Below are 11,296 nucleotides of genomic sequence, written 5' to 3' on the forward strand. Positions count from 1 at the left end.
GATTCAAACTGTCGACCTTTTGGTTAGCAGCAGTTTGGTTAACCACTGATCAACCAGGGCTCCTCCACGACTTTATGGATAATCAAAAAATCAAAGGGCTTCAGGACAAAGATGGCAAGCCCTTCCATTCACCCACCCCCTCCATCAGAGAAAACATCATTTATTTATGTTGGTGTTGGTGATGTTTTAGTCTTCAGCGCATTTTTTTCCAGCCAGCTCCATATAATGGCCTGTTAGCCACCATTATAGTGGGGATAAGTTGAACAGAAAACATCTGATGAGGGGAAGAGAGGGAGCATGACAGGGTAGGAATCAGGCAATCTTTGCTCACTTCTCAGTTTGCTCTTCTTTTGAATCACGTGAAAAAGAACCACTTTGGGGCTGCTCGTGTTCTTTAAGTAAAAGCGTGGCACCTAGAGAAACCAAAGTATGTGGGATTTCAAAACTTTGGGGTTGGGTCAGCTCTTTTCAGTCAGAATTGCTTGGTTTCCTTCCAACAACGTGCTGTTGTTCTCAGGTGCTAGCAAGTTGTTTTTTGACTCATAGTGACCCTATGTGAAAGCATAGGACTGCCCCGTAGGGTTTTCTTAGCTTTTTACAGGAGCAGATAGTTAGGTCTTTCTCCTACGAGCTGCTGGTTGAGTTCGAACTGCCAACCTTTCAATTAGCAGGTGAGCGCTTAACCATTGCACCTCCAGGGCTCTTTCCAACAAGCTTAAACCAAAAACCCATTGCCGTTGAGTTGGTTTTGACTCATAGTGACCCTGTAGGTCAGAGTAGAACTGCCCCATAGGGTTTCCAAGGAATGGCTGGTGGATTTGAACTGCCAACCTTTTGGTCAGCAGCCATAGCTCTTAACCACTGTGCTACCAGGGCTCCAACAAGGTTAGAGACCCTGAAAGACATTCAGTCTTTCAGCGTTCAGATACTCTTCTCTGTGATGAACAATAGGAGATACCTTCCCCAAATTAAAGTAAACCAGATCTTGGTTAAACTCCATACCTGATGGGTCACTATTAAATTCTAGCTTTCAAAAAAATCTCTCTAGTTCGATTCTTCTTCATCCTTTCCATGGTGACGGCTCTGATCTCTGATCCTCTTCATCTCTCAGAGCCTCCTAGGTGGCCTCCTAGACCATCTCACCCTTCCAATCCCTCTCCCACATGGCAGTCAAAGTGATCATGGCACCATCTTCCTTTAAACTCTTTACTGGTTCCTCATCTCCACATAATGAGCATCAACCTGCAGAACAATGCTACGAGGAACCTTGGATCCGGTCTCTGTAAACCTCTCCATGTCTGCTTTTGCTCCAGCGTGCTGCCCACACCTCCCTCCCCATGCTCTAACCACTAAGTTCTCTTAAATGTCTGTGCATACTACCTCCTTCTTTTGAACATGCAGGCATTCCTAAGTGCAATGTGTCTCGCCTTTCAGGTCCACGAACTTTCACTCATGTTTCAAGAGCCAGTTCAATTGTCTTCTTTTTGTGAATCTTTTCCTAATCCGTATCCCCTGGTCCCTCATGGCACTGATGTCTCTCTCCTTCATGTTTGTCTTCCATCATGGGACTTAATATGTTGTCTATAATTATTATTTGGTCTATAACTATAATTAAGGAACCTTAGTGACACAAACAGTTAAGTGCTTAACTCCTAACCAAAAGGTTGGTGGTTCGAACCTACTCACTGACTCCACAGGAGAAAGACCTGGTGATTAAAGTAATTTGAAAAGATTACAGCCAAGAAAACCCTATGAGGCAGTTCTACGCTGTCACACGGGGTCACTGTGAATCGGAGTCGACTTGACAGCACCCAACAACAACAACGACAACATGGCTGTAATTATTTCATGTAAAGGCTGCGAACATGGACTTTGGAGTTAAACGGCCTATATTTGAATTCCAGTTCTATAACATACTAGCTGGGTCATTTTGGCTGTGACTCTACCTTTCTGAGACTTAGTTTCATCTTTTTATCCAGAGGATAATGATAATAACCACTTCATAGTATTGTTGTGTTAAATGAGACAATGCCTATAAAGTGATCAGCATATTGCTTGGTGCATGGGAAGTTTACAATAAATGTTTGTTATTGTTGTGGTTATTAAATTATACATATCCCTTCTCTTTAAATTATAAATGCGTTGGCAGCTGCTCCTGAAGTTTCTACATCTCTTTATCCTCAACACCAAGCCTGGAGTAAACACTCAATATACGTCTGGTGATTAATGAATGAAAGAGTAAGTAATGCTTGTGTTGTAGCCAAGGTTTACTTGATTATGAATAATAGAAATTATCTCAAGTTATCATAAGTAACTACCACCTGTCTGTCTGGCCTGCATGTTGCTGTGATGCTAGAAGCTATACCACCAGTATTTCAAATGCTTGCAGGGTCACTCTTGATCGATAGGCTTCAGTGGAGCTTTCAGACTAAGACAGACTAGGAAAAAAAGGCCTGGTGATCTAGATCCAAATATTAGCCAATGAAAGCCTTATGGATGATAATAGAATATTATTCAATATAGTGCTGGAAGATGAGCCCCCTAGGTTGGAAGGCAACAATGGATTCAAGCATGCTGGTGTTTATGAGGATGGCGTGGGACCAGGCAGCATTTTGTTCTCTTGTACATGGAGTCGCCATAAGTCAGAGCTGACTTGATGGCAACTAAAAACAACATCATAAGTAAAAATAAGGTGATTTATTGGGAGGTTTTTAGGGTGTTCATGGACTACTAGAGGAGCCGGACCTTTGAAGAGAAAGAACTCACTCCACCTCTCATCAGCTTCCCCATGAGTTAACGCCACTTTTCTTCCTCTGCACACCAGCTTTTCTGCTTCACTGTGCATGTGGCTACCCCATAAACGTAGCCTTACCTCCAGAGTTCCCAACTCTTCAGTTCCTACGAACGGCTCAGTCTAACTGGTGTTTCTCAGTCTCAATTTCAAACTCCTTTCAAGGCCGAGTTAGCAGTGTTCAGGGGACAGGTGAAATAGTACAAACCCACCTGCAAGAGGCTGAACAGTGTGTGGAGGGATGGATATCAGAAACAAGGGATCACTGTGAACTGACCAGAAATCACCCAAGTGTCATTCACTAATCTCTGAATGACCATGGGCAGTCCTCTTCTTCATTGTTGGCTTCGGTTTCTTCATGTGTGAAATGGGGGAGATGCCTTCTTGAACAGGGTATTTTATGCTTCAGAGAAGGTAGTTGGTATCAGCCTGGGGCAAATCACTGGGAAGTAGGAAGGAGAGGAAAAGAAAAGTGAGGCAAAGAAAGAGGAAGAGCAAATACAAGGGGGTAATTATGGAGCCAGCCAGAGCGTTATGACAAGTGCACGGATCACTCAGTCTTGTGAAAGTTATATAAACGACTGCATCTTGGAACAAACAGATCATTGGGAGGAAGGGAGAAGAATGACCAACTCTCTTCCATCTCCCATCTCTTGTTGGTCAGCATGTGCTCTGTGAAGAGTACACAGTTCCTAATTCCTTGGCTGAGTGACCTCATCTATCCAGGCAGCTGCTGGAGAAGTCAGAAGCAGTGTCAGTTTCTCCCGGTCAGTGGGCACCAGGGGTGAAGCTCTGCAATCTGTGGTAGTGGCAGCCCTTGCTAAGGCCACTCAGGTAGGGAAGCAGTGCAAGTGGCCCACACCCAGAGAGGGAGGAAGTAGGCATGAATATGCAAATCTGGGATGATGCATAAACTGAGTCAGGTATAATTTGCAAGGTCTTGTCAACCAGTTCTGTAAATATGGCCATCTTTTAAACTCAATGTTCTTGAAATACTAATTCAAGGAAAATCAAATTAAAGCACGACGAAATACCACTACACCCCCAATAGAAAGGCTAAAATTAAAAAGACTGACAATACCAATAACAGATGAGAACGGGAAGCAATAGGGACTCTCACACTCTGCTGGTAGCAGTATAAATCAGTACTAAACCAACCTAAAGCTTACGTTGTGACCCAGCACTTCCATGCTAGGCTTATATGCGTGGTAGATAAATGCAGCATGCCAACAGTTAATGTTAGCCCAGCACATTTTATCTGGCCTGCAAGAGTGAGGTAAGGACCTGATTCTGTCCTGAAGTAAAGCTCTTGCACTTTCATCATTTAAGAAATTTCAGTTAGGAAGCCCACAGTGAAAAAATGGTTATAGACAACCTGAAAAATAATTCACCAAGCACACAGAATGTTTTACCTATAGTTGGGATAGACATTCCAGACAATGGAGAAGAACTTGGATACTTTACCTCTGTCCTCCTCCCTCCTTAGGTGCTGGGGGATAGTTGAACAGAACAAGGCCTGAGCATGGGGAGGTGGCAGCTGATTGCAAGTGAAGGGAGAGAAGCAGCCTCCCTAGATAAACCATCTTCCCTTCCTTCCTTTCTTCTTTTCCTCACTTCCTGACTCCCTCCCGCAACTCTGAGGTAGACTAGAAGTATGGGATTTGCACCACACACAACATGGAAAGGTAACTCAATTATTTGTCTACCCGTCCTTCCCCACCTTCCTTTGCTTTTCTGTTTCTTCTTCGCCTCCTGTCTTTTCCCCCATCTTTTTCTTCATCTTAATTGCCAGTTACCACGTGACTGAAATGGGGGAAAAGGCAGTGTTCCTGCTTCAGGGAGCTCAGAGTTTTGGGAAGGAGGCTGACACTGATGATTAAGCAGATCAATACTCCAACAGAGGAAGCTGCAAAGTATTAAGGGACCCAGGGGAGGAAGCACCAAGTTTTGTTTTGGGGTGTGTGTGTAAGAGAGAAAGAGATAGAGGGTGCATAGATGGCGTATAGTGTTCCAGTGCGTGAATATACTTCAATTTCTTTATCGATTTTCCTCCTGATGGGTTGTTTCCAGTTCTTGTCTTTTATGAATAGTGCTACTGGGAACATTTTTGTACACGCCTTTTGCTACACGTATTTACCAGGAACCTATGAACAGATCATTCCAAACTTAGTGCTTAACACAATAACCATTTATTTGCTCGTATTTCTGCCATCTGAGCCAGGCTCTGGGTGTTTCTTCTGTCGGTCTCGCCTGAGTTCACTCACACAATTTCAGTATCTGTGGGTTGACTGGGGCTGGATAGTTCAAGATGGTTTCATTCACATTCCTCACATTCTGGCAGCTAGCTGGGGCTATCAGCTGGAGTCCCAGGTGTTCTTTTTGGTAGGTTATCCATGATTTTTGACATGGCAGCTGGGTTCCAAGATGGTGAACCTGGAAGCTGCAAGGTCTATGAGGCCTTGCCTTGAAAGTTTCACAGTTACTTCTGCTGCGTTCTACTGGTCAAAACAAGTCACAAGGCAGACTCTTCTTTTTGATTGGAGGAGAGGCAACACTGTATTACAAGGGACAGAACTAGCCAGATGGGAAGGCTTTGTGACCATGTTTTGGAATCTACCACAGGTATAAAACCAGGCGTGAAATTGCTGGGTCACAACGTAAGCTTTAGTTGGGCTTAGTACCAATTTATACTGCTACCAGCAGGGTATGCGAGTCCTTATTGCTTCCCATTCTCATCTGTTGCTGGTATTGTCTTTTTAATTTTAGCCTTTCTGTTGGGGACGTAGTGGTATCTCCTTGTGCTTTAACTCGATTTTCCTTGAATACTAATGAGGCTGAGCACATTTTATGTGCTCATTGACCATTTGTGTATCCTCTTTTGCTGGAAGTGATTTCTAGGCGTTCTTTATATATTCTGGATAAGAGTCAGTTGTAATTTTACTCAACTCTCTCTTCCGTCTTGAGTGATTTTGCTCTTGATTACAAAGGAAATAACATTTCAGATGAGTTTTGAAGGATGATGAATAATTAACCAAAAGCAGAGAGGCCTTATAGTTAGAAACATGAGGAGAGCCAAGAGGAAGGCAAATAGAAAGTGGAGCATTTGAGAATCAATGAGATTTCGAGGTAGATGGAGTGGAAAGAGGACTGGAGTAGCAGGGGACGGTGCTCAAGAGGTGGATCAGGATCACAGTAGATGAAGAGACTCTTCAATGGAATGGAAAGCAGCATGCTTTCAATGGATATTCCTTTTCCTTTACAGGTAGCCCTGACTTAAGGTGTATTCAAGTCACGACGAAACACATTTATGTCCTCCTTTTTTTTTGTACATCTTATCATTACTAATATGAACTACATACAATGTTGCAGTGCATCATTTGCTGATATTCTCATTCTCAGGTGTAATATTTCCAACCCCCAAAGATGATAATAAAGAGACTACTAACAAAAGACAATAATAACAAAAACAAATAAACAAAATGAGGTATTTGACTTATGTCAGAACCTGCTTACCAGGGAGTAGTCATTGGAACAGAACCCTGTCGTAAGTCGGGGACTACCTGTATTTGTTGTTGTTAGCTGCCATCAAGCCAGCACCTAACATATCATGATGATGTTATGCACAATAGGATTAGGCGATTTTGATCCACAGTGTTTTTGCAAGTAGATCGCTAGGCTTTTCTTCTTAGTCTGTCTTCTTCTGGAAGCTTCACTGAAACCTGTTTAGCATCATAGCAACACACAAGCTCCCACTGAAAGACAGGTGGTGGCTGTGCTTCCGGTGCATTGGCCAGGAATCGAACTTGAACTCAAGTGTCCACATGGAAGGTGAGAATTCTATTACTGACCCTCCACTGCCCTCTTCCTTCATTTAACCCTTGGGAATTCTGCTTCAAAGACCTTGGAGACTGACTAGCTTGTCAACACGTAGGAATTTAATAATAAAAAAAAATCATATGTAGGACCACAAAGGGGTCAATATGACAGAGACAGAGAGAGAGGGGGAGGGGAAAGAGGAGAGCGAATACAGGGTCCAGAAAGACCAGTACACACACACACACACACACACACACACACACAGAGACAGAGAGCTCAGTAAGGGACTGAGGAGAAAGCAGGATAGCAGTGGAGAGGCAGAAGCATAGACCTGTAGTTGATGTATTTAATAACATACAGGTCCCCAGGTGGTGGTATTTTTGCAGAAAATCTAGTAGAAACATAAACAATTGCAACAAGATCAGACTCAGGTGTTGTTATCAGAATGGTGCATTGGAAGAAGCAGAAAATTATCTGAAGGAGAAAAAAAATACACACTTGACTGTGAACCATAATTACTTCTGAAGAGCAGAGTTGCTTCAAGAGGGGTGGGGGACAGAAGAGACTTCTTCCTCTTTATATACTTAGGTGTGATTTTTTAAAATTATGGTAAATATTCATGTATTGCTCATAAGTTTTTTAAAGGATATATACCATCTCTCAACACCAACCAAGAAAGGCTTTCTGACTTCCAATTTAATAGAGGAATTTAAGTTGCTAAGGAGCCCTGATGACGCAGTGAGTAAGTGCTCAGCTGCTAATGGAAAGGTTGATGGTTCGAACCCACCAGCGGCTCCTCGGGTGGAAAAGATGTGGCAGTCTGCTTCCGTAAAGATTTATAGCCTTGAAAACCCTATGGGGGTTGAAAATCCTACAGAGTCCTATGACTCAGAATCTACTGGATGGCAAAGGTGTTTTTTTTTAGTAGAAGTTGATAAATAACTGCTCAGGGTGATGGAGTAAGGGAATGATATGTTTGAATCTGCCAAGGAGGAGTACTCAGGAATTGTGGCAAATAGACACTTGGGCCATCTGCTTAAGAGGAACCTGAAGGCACAAAAAAGTCCATGTGGGTGGCGGTGGTGGCAGAGACGAGGCCAGTGGGGTACCCATGCCAGCTACAGCAACCCTGGGCCCCCAGCTCTCCTTATTTGTGGGAGGCCTCTCAACCAACACCCAGTTTCCTTGGAGCCCAAGCATCAGTTAACTGCCAAGGAGAGAAACAAAACAGGAAACTCAAATTTTCCAAACCTCAGCTGAGAAAGCTTTGGCTTGAGCTTTCTTCCTTAGTATTTGTGTACAAAATGCAATACCTTCCTTCCTCTGTATTATGTCCGTCACCCAGAGGGAAGGACGAGGCAATGCGTTATTAAGAGCTAGTCTGTAAGCCTGACTGCAGAGAATGAGAAGTCTGACATCTGCTGGAAAAGCGTAGACTGCAACTTGGAAAGGAATAGCTAGGTTGATTTTCTCCCACGGTAATTTCTCACTGATTTTCCTCTATCACAATATTATTGTTGTTGTTAGTTGCCATCGAGTTAGCACTGACTCATGGTGACCATACGTATAATGTTCTGATCCATAGGGCTTTCATTGGCTAATTTTCGGAAGTAGGTCACCGGGCCTTTTTTCTAGTTACCTTGGTCTGGAAACTCCATTGAAACCTGTCCACCCTGGGTGACCCTGCTGGCATTTGAAATACCAGTGGCATAGCTTCCAGAATCATAGCCATACACAAGCCATCAGGGTAGAGCAAACTGACAGGTGGGTGGTGAACTATGATATTAATTAGTGTTTACTTCAGAAAATACAGTAAAAAGAAGAAGTGAAAACTAGTCACAATTCCATTACCCAGAATAAGGATTAATATTTTGGTGTATTTCCTACCAGTCTTTTATACACACCAATAACATCAATGCACCAAACAATTCTTTACTGGGTAACCTACTACGTGTTAATCATTGCTAACCACTGGGGTATAGCAGTGAACAAGATAGACACCTTTCCTTAAGGAACTTAGCGTCTCGTGGTTCAGACTGACAGAAAACAAATAGCTGCTTAAACTACATTTGTGATAAACATCGTGCAGTCAACACAATAATAGCTAGCATTTTTTTTTTTTTTTTTTTATTGCTGATAGGGTCGCTATGAGTCCAAATCGACTCGACGGCACTGGGTTTGGTTTTGGTTTTGGTATAGGCTAGGCGTCCCTGAGTGGTGCAATGGTTAATGAGCTCAGCTGCCAACCACAAGGTTGGTGGTTTGAGTCCATCCAGAAGTGTCTTGGAAAAAGCCTTGGTGATCTACTTCCAAACAGTGAGCCACTGAAAACTCTGTGAAGCACGGTTTTACTCCAGCACACACGGGGTCGCCATGAGTCAGAACTGACTAGGCGGCAACCACCACCACCAACATGTGCCGGGCACCGTGGTAGCAGCTCTTATATGCACTATACGTTAAGTGTTTTATATACTCTATCTCATTTAATCTTTACCAAGACTCGATGAGGTAGGTTACTATTCTACTCCCCACTATATAGACGAAGGAGCTAACTCAGAGAAGTTAGATGACTTGCCCAAGGCAAAATACCTGGGAATGAGGCTGGAGTGTGAGTGTATGCAAAGCCTGTAACAACCTTGCTGCACAGGTCAGCCACTGAATACGTGATGTTTCCTCTGTTCTTCCCTTACTAGGTCTGATCGCTGCTATAGCTAAAAGACTTAAGCTTTGGCCAGAATGATGGACGACGACACTGAACTGAGGACTGATGGAAACTCACTCCTAAAGGCCGTGTGGCTGGGGAGGCTCAGGCTGACCAGACTACTCCTGGAAGGAGGGGCCTATATCAATGAAAGCAATGACAAAGGTGAAACGGCACTCATGGTGGCCTGCATCACCAAGCATGTGGACCAGCAAAGTATCAGCAAGTCCAAGATGGTGAAGTACCTGCTGGACAACAGGGCTGACCCCAATATCCAGGATAAGTCTGGCAAAACCGCTCTCATCCACGCTTGCATTAGAAGGGCTGGGGGAGAAGTGGTCTCCTTATTACTGGAGAATGGAGCAGACCCCAGCCTCGAGGATCGCACTGGGGCTTCAGCTCTGGTTTACGCAATCAACGCAGATGACAAGGATGCACTGAAACATCTCCTTGATGCCTGCAAAGCCAAAGGGAAGGAGGTGATTATTATAACAACGGATAAATCGTCTTCAGGCACCAAAACTACCAAACAGTATCTTAATGTTCCCCCTTCCCCCAAGGTGGAAGACAGACAGTCACCTCCACCTTGCACGTCTCCCTCTGATATTGAACTGAAGGCTCCAGGCCTTAGCTCCCCATCCAATGAGAAGGAAGATGGCTTCTTCAGCCTCCAAAAAGGGCATCCAAGTGGTTGCAATGCCTACAAGGCTCTTAACGAGCCCGGGTCACCCAACAGAAAAGTTGGTAACCTCAAGAGGGCCCGTTTGCCCCAATTAAAGAGGCTCCAGTCTGAACCCTGGGGTCTGATAGCACCCTCTGTGTTGGCGGCCTCGATGCATCAGGACGAGACTCATAGTGCCAGCACAGACAATGAGGTCATCAAGAGCATTTGTGACGTGTCTTTCCCCAAAAGGGGGCCCCTTTCCAGAACCAACAGTATTGACGGCAAAGACCCCACCCTTTTTCCCACAGTCACGGAGCAAGTTCTGAAGATTGCACCCCCTTCGGCACCCACGTCCTGGAAAGCAGCCTATGAGAAAGGTCAGGCTCCCCACCCCCGTTTGGCCAGAAGAGGTACTCTCCCTGTTGACCAAGAGAAGTGTGGTATAGGTCAACCAGGACCCTCTGTTCTCAAAGATCCAGTGTCCCTCACACTGCTGGGGAATGATTTCTATGATTTAGATTTACAACCAGGGGCTGACCCATCCAACTCCATTTCCCTTGAATCAGGCAAAGGACCCTTAGATAGAAAGAAGCTCAACAGCTCCCACTTGGCTCTTTTCCATGGTTCTCGGGAGTCCCTGGATGCTGTGCCCAGCACATCCCCCAGCTCAGCGCGCCGCAGGCCACCACATCTTCTAGAAAGACGAGGTTCTGGAACTCTGCTACTAGACCGCATTTCTCAAACCAGGCCTGGCTTCCTTCCACCCTTAAATGTGAATCTGAACCCACCTATCCCAGACATTAGATCTAGCAGCAAACCTTCTTCCCCACTTGCTAGCGGCTTAAAATCCATGGTTCCTGTGGCTCCAAGTTCACCAAAGAGAGTTGACTTGAGAAGTAAAAAGAAGCTCCTCAGAAGGCATTCTATGCAGGTGGAGCAGATGAAGCAGTTGTCTGACTTTGAAGAAATCTTGACCTAAAAGCTTTGTCCCAGAAAGCTTTTCTTTTTTAATCTATATAGTTTATGAAAAAAAAAAAAAGTTTATGAAAGGGACCCTAATCTAGACCAGCTCGGCCATGCGAGTTCTCTGCATCCTCATTACCCCTTAATGTAGGTATGTGGCCGCTTCAGAGGATATGGAGACAGGGTGCTTCTTCACTTCTGGAACAATCCCTGGATTCTTATAGGCCCGCTTGGAAAGAGCTCAGGGTAATTGGGTTTTGGAGATGCAATTAAAAACAAATTCTCCAAGGGAAGAAAAACCTATGGAGTTTGAAGATAACACAGCAAGCACGATGATCTAAGTAAGCTGTCCATGCCAGTA

At 44.3% G+C, this 11,296-nt stretch overlaps 1 protein-coding gene across 1 annotated transcript; it reads left to right on the forward strand.

Annotated features, from left to right (window-relative positions):
* Nucleotides 1-9,243: 9,243 nt before the first annotated feature.
* Nucleotides 9,244-11,024, forward strand: ANKRD34C (ankyrin repeat domain 34C). Its single transcript, XM_049852512.1, has one exon. It carries the CDS (start codon nucleotides 9,344-9,346, stop codon nucleotides 10,949-10,951), a length of 1,608 nt encoding a protein of 535 aa, XP_049708469.1. The 5' UTR covers nucleotides 9,244-9,343; the 3' UTR covers nucleotides 10,952-11,024.
* Nucleotides 11,025-11,296: the final 272 nt, after the last annotated feature.

The sequence above is a fragment of the Elephas maximus genome, chromosome 13 (genome assembly GCF_024166365.1).
Source record: "Elephas maximus indicus isolate mEleMax1 chromosome 13, mEleMax1 primary haplotype, whole genome shotgun sequence".
NCBI classification, from domain to species: Eukaryota; Metazoa; Chordata; class Mammalia; order Proboscidea; family Elephantidae; genus Elephas; species Elephas maximus.

Coding starts and splice junctions, on each gene's coding strand:
- ANKRD34C (XM_049852512.1), top strand. CDS start 9,344: ATGATGGACGACGACACTGAACTGAGGACTGATGGAAACTCACTCCTA.